At 41.8% G+C, this 20,370-nt stretch overlaps 1 protein-coding gene and 1 long non-coding RNA gene across 5 annotated transcripts in view; one reads left to right on the top strand and one right to left on the bottom strand.

Moving 5' to 3' along the window:
• Positions 1–1,840: 1,840 nt before the first annotated feature.
• LOC138949440 (choline transporter-like protein 2) overlaps positions 1,841–20,370 on the bottom strand; it is a 102,663-nt gene continuing 84,133 nt past the window's right edge. For all 4 annotated transcript variants that reach the window (XM_070321269.1, XM_070321270.1, XM_070321268.1 and 1 more), the window contains 7 exons: positions 19,782–19,958; positions 18,899–19,027; positions 18,649–18,718; positions 14,769–14,913; positions 13,282–13,370; positions 11,561–11,645; positions 1,841–10,782 (listed from right to left, as the gene is read on the bottom strand). In XM_070321269.1, coding sequence (XP_070177370.1) covers positions 10,667–10,782; positions 11,561–11,645; positions 13,282–13,370; positions 14,769–14,913; positions 18,649–18,718; positions 18,899–19,027; positions 19,782–19,958 — 811 coding nt within the window. In that variant the 3' untranslated portion in view covers positions 1,841–10,666. The remainder of the gene's footprint in view (positions 10,783–11,560; positions 11,646–13,281; positions 13,371–14,768; positions 14,914–18,648; positions 18,719–18,898; positions 19,028–19,781; positions 19,959–20,370) is intronic.
• Positions 6,461–20,370, top strand: part of LOC138949447 (uncharacterized) — a 213,832-nt gene continuing 199,922 nt past the window's right edge. The window contains exon 1 of the long non-coding RNA XR_011450280.1: positions 6,461–6,656. This is a non-coding gene — a long non-coding RNA (uncharacterized lncRNA). The remainder of the gene's footprint in view (positions 6,657–20,370) is intronic.

Here is a 20,370-nt window from a genome sequence, read left to right on the forward strand (position 1 = left end):
TTGCTTGTGTGTGTTTTTGTGTGCGTGTGTGTTATTGTGTGTGTGTGTGTGTGTGTGTGTGTGTGTGTGTGTGTGTGTGTGTGTGTGCGTGTGTGTGTGCGTGTGTGTGTGTGTGTGTTTGTGCATGCATGTGCAGGGCTCCCCATAGCGCGCGTCCCTGCATTCTATACGCACTAGAAACCGAAAACACGTACTAGAAATGTATGGAGGAGGTCCTGGGACACACTAGACTTTTTAAGAGCGGGTCCTGGGACGCACTAAATTTCCTTTATCGTGCGTACCGTGGATACCATTAATGGTTTATAAGTACACTGGGACCTTTCGGCTTTTGGACCCTTAGGACCCTCTGAAATTCTGCAGTGGGGGTCCATGGACCCTCTAAAAATTGAAAGTGGGGGTCCAGGGACGCATTACCTAATGATTAGGAGGGGCGTCCGTGGGGAGCCCTGATGTGTTTGTGCGTGTGAGAGAGCCAGGGAAAGAGCAAATGGCATTACAGTAGTCCCTTCCATTTCCGGCCCTTTCGTGGGCGTGAACCTACCCGGAGCGGCCAGCTTTCCCATGACTAATGAGTTTTCCTTCTATAATTGACTCTTAATGGCCGTTAACCTGTCTGACGCGGTCAACGGTCACTGATTTTTGCCCTAAGGTGCCCCTCTTACTCGACAGGAGCGGCCACTTAACGGCCACTTGTCACTTTCGCGGGCGAGCGCCTGTGGTGTGTGTGTGTGTGTGTGTTGTGTGCACAGACGGCACAGCACGAGCAGACGACATGAATACTTACGCATGCGCAAACTGTAAATACAGACATGCGCATACATGTACATTTACGGCAGTCACTTCCGGATCGATCACAGCTGATGTGAGTTTGAAACACTTGTTTATCTGACACTCAAATACATATATAATAATCCAAACAACACACATAGAAACATACGAAACAATAGCTTAGCCAGGACGATCGAGTTAAACACGCAAATAATTAAGATGTATAAACGAAAGCAAAACTAACAGAGACAATGAATCGGCGGCTCGTGGATGATCGCTTTCTTTTCTTCATGAAAACTTGATCGTGTTTTTTGGGTTTTTTTGGAGGAGGAGTGGGCCTGTAATGAACGGCCACCTGATATTTGCGGTCACCTTTGCAATGACTAATGGGTGACCGGATATGGCAGGTACTACTGTACTTACTTCTTTAAGTGTAGCCACACATTCACCTGATTAAAAGGACTTAGACTACTAAGGTAAGGTATAAAGAGAAAGACAAAACTATACCGGTGTAGGATCCGGTCCGGTCCCCCCTCTGAAGTAGTCCCCCGGGGGACCAATTCGTGGCAAAAACTGCTCTATAATGGTCCCCCCTTAGACATCCAGCCTCGTTTTTCTTGTTACAATGTTAGGAATGTTACCAGCAATTTTAGAGAAAAGAAAGGAAAGAATCAGAGACTGGTTTCATTTCTTCTTATCAGTATTTATTTATTATTCATTTTATTTCATGTGATTTTTCTTTTGAACGGCATTATAAATCAGATCTATTTTATTTTCTGCAAAATATAGTCAAACAAAGAGATTGCTGTCTATGCACTACATAATACCGGACGAAGATATAGATTGAAAATGGCTTGAATGCCTAAGAAAAACGAGGTTGGATGTCTAAGGGGGGACCATTATAGAGCAGTTTTTGCCACGAATTGGTCCCCCGGGGGACTACTTCAGAGGGGGGACCGGACCGGATCCTACACCGGGCATACCATATACACACGGTGAAACACACACAAATAAATCATCCTCAGCGGATTTTAGAGCATCAAGAGTAAACATCAAAAACAACAACAAAAAGTTAAGACCTTATTAGAAATCAGTTTTATTCAAAGAAACATGTCAAAATAAAGTGAATGATCAAGAAGTTAGCATAGTATATCATTTTCAGAGACATTTTTAACAAGTATCACAGTAGCAAACAACAACAGTGGACATATTAAGTTTCCTTTCATATAATATAAAGCAGAAGGGCCCAATCTTCTTTATGGCAATACATCTATCTGCAAGCAGCCAAATTATTCAGAAATCTACTCTAGTGTTTACAAGCTTGTCTTGAAATCGTTCGCTCAAAAGCAGTCTAATTATCTTCAGAACTGAAAACGAAGAAGCTGAAGTATTCTTTCAACACTTTCTACCCCTCCTATGTTGACCAAGTTTTTTTTAGCCGAGACCAGCTGTGCTGCAGCAGGTCACTCAGAATTGTAGTAACTGTGTATCAACACGCTGGAATGCAGGCGTTACATCGACGTTACAGGAAGCGACTGAAGCTAACAGTCTGAGCGGATATATCGGTATCTGGTCAGATAAAGCCATATGAGTGGCTATGAGTTAAGACATTACATCTATCTACACACGGCTGAATTATTCAGAAATTCACTGCAGTGTTCACAAGCTTATCCTGAAATTATTTGCTCCAAAGCAGTCTGATCATCTTCAGAACTGAAAACGAAGACGCCACAGCTAGTCTACCTGTTGTCAATAAATGCATCTACAGACGGTTGAATTATTCAGAAATATACATTAGCGTTTACGCGCTGGTCATCAAGTTGATTACTAGCAGTAGGCTTATCATCTGTATAACTGTAAACGGGGAGGCCGCAGTCTTGCTTATAGCAATAAATCAATCTATATGTACAAGCATAGACCTATATTATCTAAATATAGTATATAACTATAGGTCCCTGGTACAAGCAAAGAAGTGTTCTGGAGCTTTTCCTGAAAATGTTTATTAATCAGCAGTTTCATTATCTCAAAATTGTGGACGTTTAATTTCAATATACATGTAATAAAATACTTTCAGTAGAGTAGACATTATTGGGTGGTGATCTACCATGATATGTATCAATTTACTATAATCATGTAAAATGGTAATAACTCTAACGTTATCGAATTAGCAGGCACATTTTTAATATTTTTCTCTCCTGTCATAAGTTAATGGTCTTGAAAGATGACATTGAATGACAGGAATGAATATGACAAATACTTGCTCTGAAACTGGCATTGCACACACATGAGAGCCATTAATAAAACGGTTTGGATTCAAGACAAAATGAAATGTCACGACAAATACTTCTTCCAGTGTAACAAGGACTCTCTAGATCTGTGTGCTGGCAAATAAAATCAAGGATGGACAGTACCAGGAAAATGCTATCAATTAAACAATTATGAGGATGCAAATTATATTGTCCATAGTCTGCTTAAACTCTTGGATAAATCTATATATAAACGTGAACTCTATTACTAATCTATAATATATACGACTAGTGTCTGTCTGTCTGTTCGCGATGCACGGCCAAAGTTCTCGGTGGATCTTTTTCAAATTTGGACACCGTATTCAGCTACACCCCGGACACAACCTCATCGATCAGATATTTCAACACGTGCTCTCAGCGTGCAGCGCTGTGCGCGCTGAACCGATTTTGTTTTTGTTTTTGTTTTTTGTCGGGATCCATACCAGTAACTCTTCCTTATCTTCTCCAGTGTTTTCAGCTGCGATTATCTCCCTTCCTCCGTGTGGCGTCAATCCATATTCCCGTTACTACGTTACTATTTTTAGAAGGTCACTGCACGTTACTATTTTTAGAAGGTCTCCAGTGTTTTGCGCGTTTATCTCCTTTTCTTGTGAGCCAGAGCCGGGTCCCAGGCGCAGCCTGGTATTCGGCTCTACTTCTTCTTCGGCTCTACTTCTTCCCGGCGAAGCCGGTACCCGGCGAAGCGGGTAATCATCTAGTAATTAGATATATTACTTAGTATTTATTCTGTATATTTTTTTCTCATTCTGTCTCTCACTCACACACACATGCATGCACACTCGCACACACACACACGCGCGCATGCGCGAACACGCACACACACACGCACATGCACGTACACACACACACACAAACACACCATTTTTTTAAAAGAGGAAACAAAAAGTAATAAATCTTGGTCTTACAAAATCTTGGATTTTAAAGAATGGTCATAATTATTGTGTTAGTCAGTGTTACTTTGTAAATTGTTTTCAAAAATATATTCAGGTGACAAATAAGTACAGTAATATTCAGAGCACAAGGCTCTCAATCTAGACGTTTTAATTTTCAAATTGGCACTGGACTCTCTCAATTTTTCTGCTCTTTCATCTGTCTGTAAACATTTCTTCCCACTTGAAACAACATAACAATGAACACATTTGAAAATAGGCTGTGCGTACAAATGAACGTCCAATACGACCTCTTTACATGGACAAACCATTGGACTTTAAAAGATAAGAAACATGATCACGCCTTCGGCTAGAACTATCAACTGGGATGATAAATGACACATAAAAAAGCAAAATTGAAAGATTTTTCGTTTGTTTGTTTGTTTGTTTAATGCCCAGCCGACCACGAAGGGCCATATCAGGGCGGTGCTGCTTTGACATATAACGTGCGCCACACACAAGACAGAAGTCGCAGCACAAGCTTCATGTCTCACCCAGTCACATTATTCTGACACCGGACCAACCAGTCCTAGCACTAACCCCATAATGTCAGACGCCAGGCGGAGCAGCCACTAGATTGCCAATTTTAAAGTCTTAGGTATGACCTGGCCGGGCTTCGAACCCACGACCTCCCGATCACGGGGCGGACGCCTTACCCTAGGCCAATCGTGCCGGTAAAATTGAAAGATACTATCCTTCCTATGTAAACAAATCTTGTACACCACCACGTCCACGGACATGTCCAGGCTTATACGTAGGATCAGAGCATATGTCCACTTGGACACATACAACAAATTAACATCATTCCTGAAAAGGCAAAAGAAGTAATAAAAAAAATTCTTCTTTCAACCCGTTAGTTAGGCTGTTGATTTAAAAATGTAAGAATTTGATTGATAAACGAAAAAAAGACCTATGAAGAAGGATGCTCCCCGCCTGTAAAAAAGAAAAGAAAAAAAAAGGCAAATAAGAAGGGTAGTAGCAACCTGCATGCAACTGAGGTAAAAAAAAAATAAATTAAAAAAAACATCATTCCTGCTCCCTGTACAGAGCAGAACTATTTTATTGAAATACTGGTGTAATTGATACAATCTTTCAATCTGTTGACTTATTTCAGCACAAATGTGAAAACATTGTGTAATTGATACAATCTTTCAATCTGTTGACTTATTTCAGCACAAATGTGAAAACATTGTGTAATTGATACAATCTTTCAATCTGTTGACTTATTTCAGCACAAATGTGAAAACATTGTGTAATTGATACAATCTTTCAATCTGTTGACTTATTTCAGCACAAATGTGAAAACATTGTGTAAGTGATACAATCTTTCAATCTGCTGGATTATTTCAGCAAAAGTTCCAACTGAGCACAGAATGCAGCCACCATTTGATTTTTGATATGAGTCCAAGCAAACACTGTTTGGTCCAAGTGAAAAGAAGCTCTTATCCCATGTAAAAGCCTGGACGGATCTGTGGTGGTTTACATGATGGTTTACATGGTGGTTTACACGAGAAAGACAGTATCTTTAACATGTCATATCAACATTCAAAATATCCCCCGAAAGCGGCGTATGGCTGCCAGAATGGCGGGGTAAAAACGGTCATACACGTAAAAACCCACTGCTAAAACATGAGTGAACGTGGGAGTTTCAGCCCATGGACGATGAAGAAGAAGAAGAACATTCAAAATGAACAAACATAATAATATTATGAGAGCATGAGGAATCAGACTCATGAAGTCTATGAAAACACGAATATTGTTTTTCACAAGCACAAAATTAATACACCAAAAATCTTTACAAAATCATCGGTCCAGAGTGGATATCAGTTCCAATTATAATCTCTTCATAAATAGAAGCATATCAACGGATATGTTTAACAGATATTCACAAGGCAAGGCGAATTCAATGATTGTATTCACACAGAATATGGTGGTGGTGGTGGGTGTGTGGGTGGGCTGAAGGGTGTGTGTGTGGTGTGTGTGTGTGTGCGTGTGTGTGTGCCGGTTTTGGTGATGGGTGGGTGAGTTGGAGATACTTGATGTAACGGAAATGTGGCAAGTATTCAGGTGGTAACAATTATTTACACTGCATTTTTCTGTTGTAACATCTTGTTGTTGTGCACTCCGTGACAGAGGCCTTCAATGGGCGAGGGCAGGATTGAAAAAAAATCCACCCACCCCACATATGTTTGCATTACCCAATATTGACGGACTGTGTGATGATATCTTCTGCTATGGCCTGTTGAGACAGTGATATCAAAATCGAGACCGGAGGTCGAGATTTTGATATGCACTGTCGAAACAGACCAATAGCAGAAGATATCATCACACAGTCAGTCAATGTTAGATATGTTGCTAATTCTCTGGACATTTTGTATTTACTGTAAAGAAATTACAAAAGTATTTGTCTCAGTTTTGGCTGTTCCATATCCCCCCCTCTGATTATTATTTCTTTTTGTTCATTCTTTTCTTGTATTTTTCAGTATTTTAAAATGTCTTTCCTTTCAAAAAGTCTTTAGTCACTTGCTCAACTAAATTCTGGGATAATTACATTTTCATATATATTTGTTTGTTTTAAATTTAGGTGTTTTTGTTTTTGAAGTGGGGAAGCAATAAAGAGGTCGTCGATATCAAAACTGATATCGACAGAAATGTCGTCGATATCACTTTTGCACTGAGCTCAGTTTTTCCCAATTGACCAATGGAAATCCACGTTACATATGAAATAGCAATATTGCTTATTCTGTCACCCTCGGAAAATTGAAAGATCATTTCAATTCAATTCAATTCAGTCCACTATCCTTTGAAAACACCATCTTTCACGTGTGAAGGATCAACACAAGATATATTATCTCCAATCTGTTTTACATGAAATAGGAGGATTCTTTCATTTGGACGCATGAATAAGTCAACTTCCTGTGCAGGACAAGAATCCGAGGTCGAACTAATTTCAGCGGTTGACAATGGTGTCGTTTTTGGCTCACGTAAGTGTAGCCTATGCGATGCTAACTTTTGTCTGTCTGTGCGTGCGTGCGTGCGTACGTATGTTTTGTGGTAGAAACTTTAACATTTGACTGAACACCGAAATACTAATTTTACCTGGTTATTATTTGAGCAACAGCTTCAAAGTATTGAAGCAATGATCAACATTTCGTCGGCACGTATGTAGTTAAAGTGTGTATCCAAAGAAAACGGGTGGTGGGTGTTTTTTTTTTTTTTGGGGGGGGGGGGGTAAAAACAGGTGAGTGGTTTGTGTGTGTGTGGTATGTAGACCAGATCAGGGGTCAAGGTTAGGTCAGATCGCGTGAAGGATTGTGGTATGGATACAGTTATCACCGAACTGCAGTTCGCCGATTCGGAGAAGACGATTTCACATTGTTCGGTTTCGTAGCTCCAGAAAAATAGATAAAGGAGATTTCCTACAGGTTAATCTGCACAGCGTGTTTCCAGTGTCTGCGGCCAGGAAGCGCTGTCGAAAGCGCAGTGTCGATCTGGCCATCTGGCAGTCGTGTCCCCGTAAGTATGCTACAGACAGACAGATCTAGATCTAGTGTCTCGCACTGTGTTACTATTTGTCGATTTCTTACGTGAGCCTTGAAGGCTTCGCCTCTTGTTCAAAATTAATTCAACACAAAATGTTCATTCTGCACAGATCGCAGACAGGCTGTTGATTTTTTTGGCATTTTTAAAAGTAGAAGGATGCTCTTTTCCTATGTAAACGCCCAAAGAAAGCTTTGGTGGACTGGTGAACATGACTGCTTAACACAAGAGACGGAACGCACGTTCAAGTCTGGCAATGACGTCATGCAATGACGTTTGCATTTAAGCACTGTTATATATTTTGTTCGTTTCTTGTTTGTTTTGGTTTAAAGAAATATTTGTCAAAGCCTCGTCGCAAGATATTGTTGTTTAAACCAAGCACTGTTATGCCTACAATTATTATAGACTAATCAAATTAAGAAGGCGTTTGACCGAGTGTGGCACGACGGCCTCTGGCAGGTCCTACGAGGGTTCAACATTGAGGAAGGGCTGGTGCAAGTCATCCAAGAACTCTACGCGAACGCCAGCAGTGCAGTGCTCCTCGATGGACAGATAGGAGAGTTCTTCAGGACTTCAGTAGGTGTCCGCCAGGGATGCCTACTCTTCCCTGTCCTGTTCAATCTCTTCCTGGAGCAGATTATGCAGGAGACCCTCCACGACCACCACACCTCCATCGGCGGCAGACCCATCTCCAACCTGAGATTCGCTGACGACATAGACCTCATGGGTGGGAGCAACAGCGAGCTACAAGATCTCACCAACAGACTATCGGAGAGAGCAGGAGCGTACGGGATGGAGGTCAGCACGGAGAAGTCCAAGACGATGGTTAACAGCACGAACGACACCAGTGCAGTCATCACCATGAACGGCGAGAAGCTGGAAGAGGTCAGCAAGTTCAAGTACCTGGGAGCAACCCTGTCCAAGGACGGCACCAGTACTGCGGAGGTCCGCATCAGAATCGCCACGGCGACCTCAGCGATGCCGCGAGACAACTCCTGTGATCTTGCCGCGAGGTGGAGCCAGTTACCAGCCGAAAGAAAGAAGGGGCATAACCTCACCAGAACCGACCATTGTCTGTTTACCGAATAAAATGCACGACTTACTGTTACCAAACCGATATGCTATTTGGGTCCAATGCAAGTTTTTTTTCCCTTTCTCGTGTGGTCTTGCCGCGAGGTGGCGCCAGTTACCAGCCGAGAGAAAGAGGGGGCATAACCTCACCAGAACCGCCCATTGTACAATGTACGTGTATCAAGACAGTTTTGTTATGTACACTTGGAGAGTATTCGAATTTCTGTATACAATATTTACTCTGGTTAATTAAGGGGGGTTTCTCCCAGTAAGGTAATACATTGTACTACGCTGCAAGACCCTTGAGCAATTTTTTTATTAGTGCTTTTGTGAACAAGAAACAATTGACAAGTGGCTCTATCCCCTCTCCCCCCTTTCCCCGTCGCGATATAACCTTCGTGGTTGAAAACGACGTTAAACACCAAAATAAAGAAAGAAAGAATTAAGGGGGGTGAGGGGGAAGCCGGGGGGGGGGGGGGGGGTGCACAAAGGTTTCTATCTGTTCTTGTTATACTCCAAAGATTATAAAAGCCCCCACAAAATTATGCTAACAGTTCCTGATGCTCTGATTGCTGAAAGCGATTGCAAAGTTCAACGAATATGTAATCACTTAGAAATCTGGAAACAGTAATAGAACGGAAATCATCACTTTACATCACATTACGCATCAGTTTTCTTGATGTCAATCAATCAATCAATCAATATGAGGCTTATATCGCGCGTATTCCGTGGGTACAGTTCTAAGCGCAGGGATTTTTATTTTTTTTATTTTTATTTTTTTAATATTTTTTTGATGTCTCCAAATACCGACGATTGTAAACATGCGATCAAAAAAAATTCAATCATATTGCACTCTCTGGATTTCCAACACAATAGAATCAGGGAGAAAAACGTAATTTTCTTTGTAATTAACAATGCTGCGACCTCCAAAAGTAGCACAATACATTCAACAAGTGTAAGACAGACAAAGTGAGTTTGTTTCTGGACCATCGTAGGTGGTCAAGGCTGATGCCTCTTTGTTGCTTCAATGTCCATTCAGTGATAGTGGATTGAATTTAACACTTTCACTCAGAATGTGTGACCCCGCAGAGTTTGACCCCGCAGAGTTTGATCCCGTAATGGGCGATACTCTGAGTTGACACTCATATATATATATATATAGGGCCTATATATAAGGTAAAAAGCTAGTTTTGGATATCGCTTGATACTAAAAAAAAACTTCTGGTGAGGATAAGCTTGGACAATGTGGGGACGTGTGTGTGTGTGTGTGTGTTTGCGTGCGTATGTGCGTGCGTGCGCGCGCACGCGTGTGTGTGTGTGTGTGTGTGTGTGTGCGTGCGTGCGTGCGTTTGTGTTTGTGTGTGCGTGCGTGCTTCGGATGATAGAAATCATTACAAAAGATATCGCCTTTCACTGTTCTTTTTTCATTATTGGAAAAGTTGTGTCCAATGAGTGACCACTATAGCAGGCATCACCCGTTAAGATGGCATTCGTTTCAGCGGCTCCCATTACGGGGTCATGCACCCACAGAAATGTCCCCCACACATTACGAGTACAAGCAGTCCAATTCCACCCTCCAGCAACACTGTACACTCTAAACAGAAATTTTCCACTTTTAAACACATTTCTGTAACAACTTTTGAACACTTTATGATATATGACATAGTACCTAGTTCTACTGGCAAACGTAGCGCACATGGTAAACATTAGTGTTCATTATGTCTGCTACTTTTGCCAGTAGATCTACGTAGGCTGGTCCATAATTAGTTAGAATCTCAGAAACGGAAACACATACCAACAATCTAATTAGGCCGTTTTCTAGTATGCATTATATCACACTGCGTTCAAACTGGTTACAGAAATGTTAGTAGGACTATGTATAATATCTCACTGCGTTCAAACTGGTTATGTGTTTTCACGTGGAATGCTTCTGTTTAGCGTGTATGATGTCACCAGTTCTGTGGCTGCTGTGGTTAATAGAAAAAGTGGCGTTTCCATGGTGACTGCTGTGGTTAACAGAAAAAGTGGCGTTTCCATGGTTACTGCGGCCGGCTAATCCTGCTTGGGTTCAGTGACGGGTTTGTTTTTCTTGCCCAGAATTTTCATCAGTCCCTTGCTCATGAAGTACGGCTTCTCTGCGGAGCCGTCGTTTCGTTCCAGGTCCTCCACTGCAACACACAGTCACACAAAAATATATACATAGACATTTAAAAATCAAGCTCGACACAGAAAGCAGCATTAGTGTAGACTTTTGGTATGTGTGTTACGTGGAAGGATGCTCTTATTGTAAAGCCTGAACCAAGCTGTGATTTTAAGTTTCTATTGCGCCCAACTTTCTCATTTGATCACTTCGCATGTGCAAACATAAAAATGAAATCTCAGATCGTATTCATGTCGCGCGGCCTATCTTTCTCCCCTCGACCATCTTTCATTCCATGTAGTCAAAGAAGAATACCCTCTGTTGAGCCATGTTTGGTTGAAAGTGAACGGGAAACGCCAATTGTCCCTTCTTTTGAGTGTGTCAGCGGATAAAGTGAGATGTCAATAATTGGAGGCTGAACAGACGATGCAAAGTTGTGCGCATTCGCAGAGGCCGAACGAGAAAGCTGGTCCAGGAGAAACTTAAGACCACTACACAGGTGTACCTGATTGTTTACAGAGAAGGAAAGGTATCTTAAAAAACACACGACAGCGATTGACCCCGAAACTCGACTTCGCTAATATTTTGCTAATATTTTGTCTGTGATAATTTCAGAATGTGTTGAAACGAGTTTGAACAAATCTGAGAAATCAATCGGACAGACTTTATGATATGATTTCTCTTTTTTTTTCTTCTTCTCACACTTGTTTCAACACACTGAATATATCATACGCAAAATATAAGCGACATTTAGTTTTTGGGTCAATCGGTGTCCAATCTCTTTACGGGTAAGCTACGTGACTCACGGAAGCAGAGGAAGAGGGTGTCCACGGCCATACTGTAGACACTGAAGAACACTGAGGTGATCAGGTAGCAGCCCACAATGACGATCTGAAACATCATCATCATCATCATCATCATCATCATCATCATCATCATCATCATCATCATCTCAGTAAGAACATTCAAAGTTAAGATTCATTGACACCTGTTTGTGCACAATGAAAGATATGTTTCAATGGAAAAAGACAATGACATGTATAATTATAAAAACGTCATGAATATGTATTATGAATACACTTCGATGCCAGGTGTTTTTTTCTGAGAATTAAGCAGCCATGACTAGAAATGTTCACTGCAGACGCACAAGGGGCCTCTCTTGTTGACTCGCATATAACCATCTTGATCATAGTTGAGTGCTTTAATTCAAACATTTTGTGTAAGGATAAGATCAATCGTGATGATCCTTTTACGCTCTAGTCACTTGTCCATCTGAACTTGTTGTTTTATACATGTACACCAATACTTCTTCTCCAAATGCGTTCGTGGGCTACACTTTCCAAACATTCTCACACTATTTTCTTGTGAGTGGATGTTTATATGCATGACTATTTTCTGCCCCGTTATAAAGGCACCCGTCTTCCGTTTTGGGGTTGGTGCATGCTGGGTATTCTAAAGTTTCTAAGGAATCTGACATGGATCTATAGTGTGCGTGGTTGATCATCTACATACGTATATACGAAGGAGTCCCAGGCATATGGTAGGTCTGCACATATGTTCACCGTGAGGTCACAAAGGTCAAACTCTACCAGACAATGATAGTGAGATTTAAACCCCAGACCTTTTACTTGGAAGACAGAGGCACTACAAGTTAGCTAACACACTCATTAGAAGAAGTTAAAAAGAAAAGCAATTGGTTTGTGTCCCCGATAAGGTAAAGTAAACCGGCACGGTTGGCCTAGTGGTTAGGCGTCAGCCCCGTGATCGGGAGGTCGTGGGTTCGAACCCCGGCCGGGTCATCCCTAAGACTTTAAAATTGGCAATCTAGTGGCTGCTCCGCCTGGCGTCTGGCATTATGGGGTTAGTGCTAGGACTGGTTGGTCCGGTGTCAGAATAATGTGACTGGGTGAGACATGAAGCCTGTGCTGCGACTTCTGTCTTGTGTGTGGCGCACGTTAAATGTCAAAGCAGCACCGCCCTGATATGGCCCTTCGTGGTCGGCTGGGCGTTAAGCGGCAAACAAACAAACAAATTAACAAAAAGGTAAAGTAAGTTCATTTAGTCGTGTTAAGTTTTCCTTTCATCACTTCTTTGTGTTTTCTCCCTGGGAATCACGAGCTGCCATATACGCTTATATTGTTTGTTTTAAACTTTCTTTTTCTGCGTGCTTGCGTTCGTGTGTTCCAAGTCCTGATTCTTTCGTTGTAAACTTGGGACCATTGTCGAGCGCATACGTGCACATAAGAGAGTGTTCGGACATAAAGTTGACTTTGTGAAATAAACTTGGCCAAAAGATAAAGGCAACATATTTCAAACCCAAATTAAAACATTAATGATCCCCCGTGTCATTTCATTAAAACTGTATATGCCAGTTAACGTCGTTCACTTAACCTTCAGGATCACCTTTTGAATCAAATATCCAAGTTTACATCCCTCGCCAAAGCTGCGGTTCGAACCAACCATGCCGATAGCGAACTCGCCACTAGTGCAACACCTGAACAATTCACACCTTCATGACATGACTTACAATAATAGGCACCAGGTAAAAGTTGATCGAAGGTGTGTAGTTCTGCAGGTAGGGAATCTTCCCGTCAAAGAAGAAGTATGTGCCTGTCCCTGTAAACAATCACATACAGGTATTCAAATACAGAAACCACAATGAAAAATCTGTTTTTTTTAATGTATAATCTGCGTTTTTGTATTCATCATTCGTGGAACAGGTCCTCGTGTTCGTCCCTTTGTTAAACTCGACAAAAGACGTAGTAGGTCTGTCATGAAAGAACATTTTGAAGTACGGGACCCGTTTCCACTGGTTAAAAAGGCATCTTGTCTTCGCACGTGTCATACACAATGTTATTTCTTTCTTTCTTTATTTGGTGTTTAACGTCGTTTTCAACCACGAAGGTTATATCGCGACGAGGGAAAGGGGGGAGATGGGATAGGGGAAAGGGGGGAGATGGGATAGAGCCACTTGTTAAGTGTTTCTTGTTCACAAAAGCACTAATCAAAAAATTGCTCCAGGGGCTTGCAACGTAGTACAATGTATTACCTTACTGGGAGAATGCAAGTTTCCAGTACAAAGGACTAAACATTTCTTACATACTGCTTGACTAAAATCTTTACAAACATTGACTATATTCTATACAAGAACCACTCAACAAGGGTAAAAGGAGAAACAGAATCCGTTAGTCGCCTCTTACGACATGCGGGGGGCAGAGAAATAAGGATGTGGAAAAGAAGACTTTTGGTAAGTGAAATAAAGGTGATGGATCCAGTCAGGTAGAAATAAGACAACAAGAAAAGAATTGGAAAACTGCAGGGAATAGTAGGGAGAGTTTTCTTGGAAGGAAATATAGGTGAAAGGACTGGTAAAGCAGAAATAAGACAAAAGAAGAGAAGTAAAGGGGTGGGGTAGCTCTGTGGAAACACTCCCGCCGCGTGAAGGCGATCCCATGGGAGCACAATGTTATTTGACATCAACGCTTAGCGAAACATGAAGAGAAACATTGAAATGTTGAACACTTTAAAATGAAATCGTCTGTGCAATGTTATCTTCCTCTATTCACCTACATGGTTGGCGTTAAGGTTTTCAATCTTAAAAACTCTGAACTCCCTCACTGCCTTCACCTTTCCCGACCCTTCAAAGCGTCCGAAGTACTCATTTACAGGTAAGCGAACTGGACAATGTTTCGACTTGACAATTAGGTATGGTCGAACCTGCCTGGATACCGTCTCTGAGTCTGCACACAAAGTTGACCCGTGTCCGTCGCGGGCCCGGATTCGAACCGGTGAGCCGCGGATGACAAGTCCAGCGCTCTACCCCCTGCGCTATCCGGACCCCTTTGAAGGTTGTACATTTAGTAAGATTGTGAAGCTGATAATTTATACGGACGTTGAGTTTCTTTATTGGTGGACCCGTGTGGTCAAGACTGAGTCTGTGTTGCTTCACTGTCCATTCTACAAACTGAGCTACCGGGCCCCTATAACATTTTCTTGTTTTCATTGTCCACTCACCGACCAGGCCGATGATGACGAGACGACTGAGGAAGAGGACGAAGTCTGTGACCTGGTCCACCACCGCCACGCGCACAACGTTGCGCAGGATCAGCGAGAAGGCGTTCTTGGCTGACACGCAGAAATTCTTACCGTAGATGGCAACCTGTCAAAACATCAAACAATAATAATAATAATAATTGTCAGTAAGTACTGGTGTCACATGACTGATGTGAACCAGTTGATTGGCTAATGGCAATGCGCTAAATCTGTTAGCGCACTCTTGGAGTGCGCTAACTTTTTCACAGAGCGTATTCTTACACCCTTTGCCAAAGCGAGACTGTACTCTCATCCTCAGAATTAATTAATGACATGTAGCTTATATTCTCCACAATACCAATGATTATGACCATAAATTTCCTGCTTTTTAATTAAAAGCAGAAATGGGTTTTTTCTGACAGATTGCATGCGCCTGTGCCGCCTACAGTTGCCACTAATCTAAAAATAGAACCTGCTGTGTCTAATTTTTCAGTTTCGACTTGCGAAGATTCCTCTCATAATTATGCCATGTTAGTGGCATGTAGCTTATTATCCACATTACCAAATGATGAGTTAGTATACAAATCCCAGCAGCTAACAGAAAACACAAGTGTTATTTCGATAACGTAGACTAGCAGCTAGATCAGCACCGGCCGGCGTAGCAGACTACACTGATATACGACTGCATCTGTTCAGTAAATGAATGGTTTCCGAATTATTATTTCAAGGCAAGAAGAATCGGAATCGAAAACGTGTAGGGTTTAGAACGTTCTTACCATATATGTCATATATAAGACCAGCCTGCCTCGTGCTTGCAGACTCAGTGCAACGAGACGAGCAATTTTTGTTTTTGAAATGAGACTCAGTGCAGTGCGTAGCACTAGCAGACGACATAAATCCCGTTCAGCAAATTAACATGTTGGGCAAATGTGAACGATAAAACGATGGGTATATAATACGTGTAGGGTTCAGAGCATTCTTACCGTTCATATTTAGTACCAGACTCCCCGGTGAGTGAAGATACCACACGAGAATCATTTATTTTGAAAATGTGCTTTCCGTCGACCTTGGCAAGGGGCAAAACTCTGCACAGTCAAGTCTGTCGAAGCTCGATGAAGGTTTCGAATCGCAAATAATTAAGAGCATAGTCCTTTCTCCGAGTTAAAATGAGGTCTCTATGAAAGATCATCACTTTTTAGCTTAACGCTACACTGGAATTTACCAACAGAAATTAAAACAAGAGTTTGCGTGTGACGAACGCACGACACACTTCAGACAGCCCACAGAAAAGTAGATCCTACTGTATACGACCTGACCACACAGTTACGCCTATCCAAATGCGCGTAGCAAAGTGTGCGTTTTGAATCTTCTTTTTTCTCTGGCGGTACTGACAATATCGTTATTGAAACAATCCCAGTGCACTAAGGGATTTATAGAGCAAATCTCGAAAATAATTATTGAACTCAGCGCTATGCGCTTCGTTCAATAATGAATTTTCTCGATTTGCTCTATAAATCCCTTAGTGCACTGGGATGTCTCAATAACTTAAATAATAATAATAATAATAATAATAATAATTGTCAGTAAGTACTGGTGTCACATGACTGATGTGAACCAGTTGATTGGCTAATGGCGATGCGCTAAAACTGTTAGCGCACTCTTGGAGTGCGCTAACTTTTCCACAGAGCGTATTCTTGCGCCCTTTGCCTAAGCAAGACTGTGCTCTCATCATCAGAATTAATTAATGACATGTAGCTTATATTCTCCACAATACCAAATGACCATAAATTCCCTGCTTCTCAATTAAAGCAGAAGTGGGTTTTTTTCTGACAGATTGCATGTGCCTGTGCCAGTGCCAGTGATCTAAAAAAAATAGAAGCCGCTGTGTTTCATCTAATTTTCGCCGACTTGCATAGATTCTTCTCATATGCCGTGTTAGTGGCATGTAGCTTATCATCCACATTACCAAATGATGAGTTAGTATACAATTCCCAGCGGCTAACAGAAAACACAAGTGTTATTCCGATAACGTACCAGCTAGACCAGTTTGGAAGACTGACTCGATCGACTCTGTAGCAGACAACACAGAAATACGACTACATCAGTTCAGTAAATGAATGGTTTCAGAATTATTATTTCAAAGCAAGAACAATCGTAATCGAAAACGTGTAAGGTTCAGAACGTTCTTACCATATATAAGATTTATTAGCAGCCTGCCTCATGCGTACAGACTCAGTGCAGACTGCAGTCGTTCCATTGCCCAGGTTGGCAGGTAGCCTAGCAGACGACATTAACCCCGCTCAGCAAATTAACATGTTGGGCAAATGTGAACGAAAAAACGATGGGGATATAATACGTGTAGGGTTCAGAGCATTCTTACCGTTCATGTTTAGTATCAGACTCCCCGATGAGCGAAGATAGAACACGAGAAATGTGCCACATTTGTTTTGAAAATGTGCGAACCGTCGAGTCCCGCTTTGAGTCAATTCAAGGGGAGTCACTCCGCATAGTCAATCCGTCGAAGCTCGACTGGAGGTTTCGAATCGCAAATAATGAAGAGCCTTTCTCCGAGTTCAAATGAGGTCTCTCTGAAAGATCATCACTGTTCAGATTAACGCTACACTGGAATTTACTAACAGAAATTAAAATGCGTGTGACGAAAGCACGACACACTTGAGACACCCCACACAAAAGTAGATCTTTACTGTGCACGACCTGACCACACAGTTATGCCTATTCAAATGCGCATTGCAAAATGTGCGTTTGGAATCTTCTTTTTTCTATGGCGGTACTGACAATATCGTTATTGAAACAATCCCAGTGCACTAAGGGATTTATAGAGCAAATCTCGAAAATAATTATTGAACTCAGCGCTATGCGCTTCGTTCAATAATGAATTTTCTCGATTTGCTCTATAAATCCCTTAGTGCACTGGGATGTCTCAATAACTTAAATAATAATAATAATAATAATAATAATAATAATAATAATAAATGAGCATTTATATAGCGCAACATCATAACTTTACAATTATTCTCTTTGCGCTTGACATATACCGCAGAGACCGTCTGATATAGAATCCAAAAACAAGAAAGGTAATTAATTTTGTTGGAACGTTTGTTATTGACAAAACAATACGTTACAGTCACAGGTATTTCGACCCAGCTGTCTTTTAAGTGCACAGACAAACCCAATATTAATTACACTCAAAAAGACTTAGCTCGCAAAAGGTGCAGCAGCTTGGGAAGGAGAACACAAGCGAGGTTTGTCAATAACAACTTTTCCAACAACTTACCTTTCTTGTTTTTTGATTCTGAATTTTGGAACGTTGGCAGTCACTTTGTTTTTGGATTTTCTCGTCTGATATAGGTCTATGCATGACCACTGTCATTGTAATGTGTGCTTCTAATAGGAAAACAATACCATCTGTTCTTTTATGCATCTACGTTTGATAAAAAAAATTTGCCATCCCTGTAACCAAGGTATCTCTGGCTCACAGAATGCCGTATAGGCATGCCCAAGCTACATTCAGTACAATCATTCTGGGAGTTTGTGTTTAGGAAAAAGTACAAACGAATTCTTTATAACAGTTATCTTGTACTGTGAAAACGCAGTGGGGCATACAATAGGATCAGCCAACACAATCACTTAGGAAACATACCATGCAATGAGGTAGAACTATGAAATCGTTTGTGCCAATAATAGGGTAAGATCATGAAATTACTTGGACAAATATGTCATGCCACGTTATGAACTAGGACTGTTAATGTCGTTATTGTTATGAATCCTTTGGGGCAAATGCACAGACAATGATGAGCACAGACAAATTCAACTATGAAATCGGCCAGGAACAATGTCATACCATGATGTAAGCATTTTTAGTGATGAACCGGATGAACTTCTCCAGGCACCAGAAACAGCACTTGAGGCACCTGTAACATCATCACCAGGATTATTAGATATCGTTTATAACCACTGTAATAATCACATTCATCAATCAAAATTTTAGAGAAAGCAGGATTGGTCGCATCGCATCGCGTCGCATCGCATCGCGTCGCGTCGCGTCGCGTCGCATCGCATCGCATCGTATCGTATTGTATCATCAGACTCACTTCAAGAAGAACTTGGCGGCGGGGTTCTCGCTACCCTTCAGCTTGGCGTCCAGGTACTCCAGGGCGACCCGGATGATCTGCACGATGGCAATCAGCAGCGACCCGAAGGCCAGGGACCCCAGGTGGTACCTGTAACAGTCCAGTGTCTGTGTCATCTGAGGTGAGAGAGAGAGAGAGAGAGAGAGAGAGAGAGAGAGAGAGAGAGAGAGAGAGAGAGGGCGAGATAGACAATGAGAGAGAGAGAAAGAGAGGGCGAGAGAGAGAGAGAGAAAGAGACAGAGAAAGAGAGAGAGAGAGAGAGAGGGCGAGAGAGAGAGGGAGAGAGAGAAGGAGAGAGCGAAAGAGAGAGATAGAGAGAGAGAAAGAGAGAGAGAGAGGTGAGAGAGAGAGAGAGAGAGAGAGAGAGAGAGAGGGCGAGAGAGAGGTAGAGAGAGAGAGGGAGCCAGCAGACAGACAGACAGACAGACAGACAGAGCGAGAGAGGAGAGAAAGAAAGAGTCAGAGAAGAGGAAAGACAAGGACTTAGAGGCAGACAGAGACCGAAAGAAAGGAGGAGCGCCAGATAGATAGATAAGATAAGATAAGATAAGATAAGATAAGATAAGATAAGATAAGATAAGATAAGAAAACTTTAATGTCCATTTTTAGTTTACATAAACATGGAAATTTGTCTTTTGGCATCACATCGCATAGGGAAAGAGAGACAGAGACACAGAAAGAAAAAGACAAACAGAGACAGAAGTTCACGCAAAAAAACAAAAAAACAAAAAACCACAGCATCCCCTTACCCCCTCAAAAAAACACCCCAAATACCACAAACAAACAAACACACACACACAAAACACACACACACACACACACACACACACACACGATAATGTACCTGAAACATCTGTAGAATGAGGACAGGATGGGGAAGGTGGGGATGTCGCGACTCTTGTCGAAGGCCCAGTAGTAGGAGGCGAAGGCTCCAGCCAGCGTCATCTGACCCAGGCCTATGACGAAGTTCATCAGCCAGAAGCCCATGAACAGGTTGTAAATCTGCAGGTAGATGGTGTAGCTGAAACACGGACATGGCGAAGATTAGAAATTGTTATGGCAAACTTACTTACGACTGACGAAAGACTGTTAGCTAAATCCCAGAAATGATCCGGGACAAGACTGAAGTAGGTCAGGCCAAACACAAATATATGTTGGTTTAGGGTAACGCGACCAAAAAAGATAGGGTCGGAAGGTCGGGTTTTTAAAATTATATATAAACTCGGAGGCAAAAGAAACGCAAATAAAGGATGCGTTAATTAAACCTTTATGGACTTGAAATAAAAAGAAAATCATGATACTAGCATGTTCTGCACGTGTTGTTTTAGCGGTCTTATCTTGTCAGAACCGTGTTTGCCGTTATCTGGGTCACACGTGAGGTCTTGTTGACGGGGATCCCAAACCGTCATGGGGACCACTTTCAGCACGTGCAC

Source organism: Littorina saxatilis, linkage group LG15 (genome assembly GCF_037325665.1).
Source record: "Littorina saxatilis isolate snail1 linkage group LG15, US_GU_Lsax_2.0, whole genome shotgun sequence".
Taxonomy (NCBI): Eukaryota; Metazoa; Mollusca; class Gastropoda; order Littorinimorpha; family Littorinidae; genus Littorina; species Littorina saxatilis.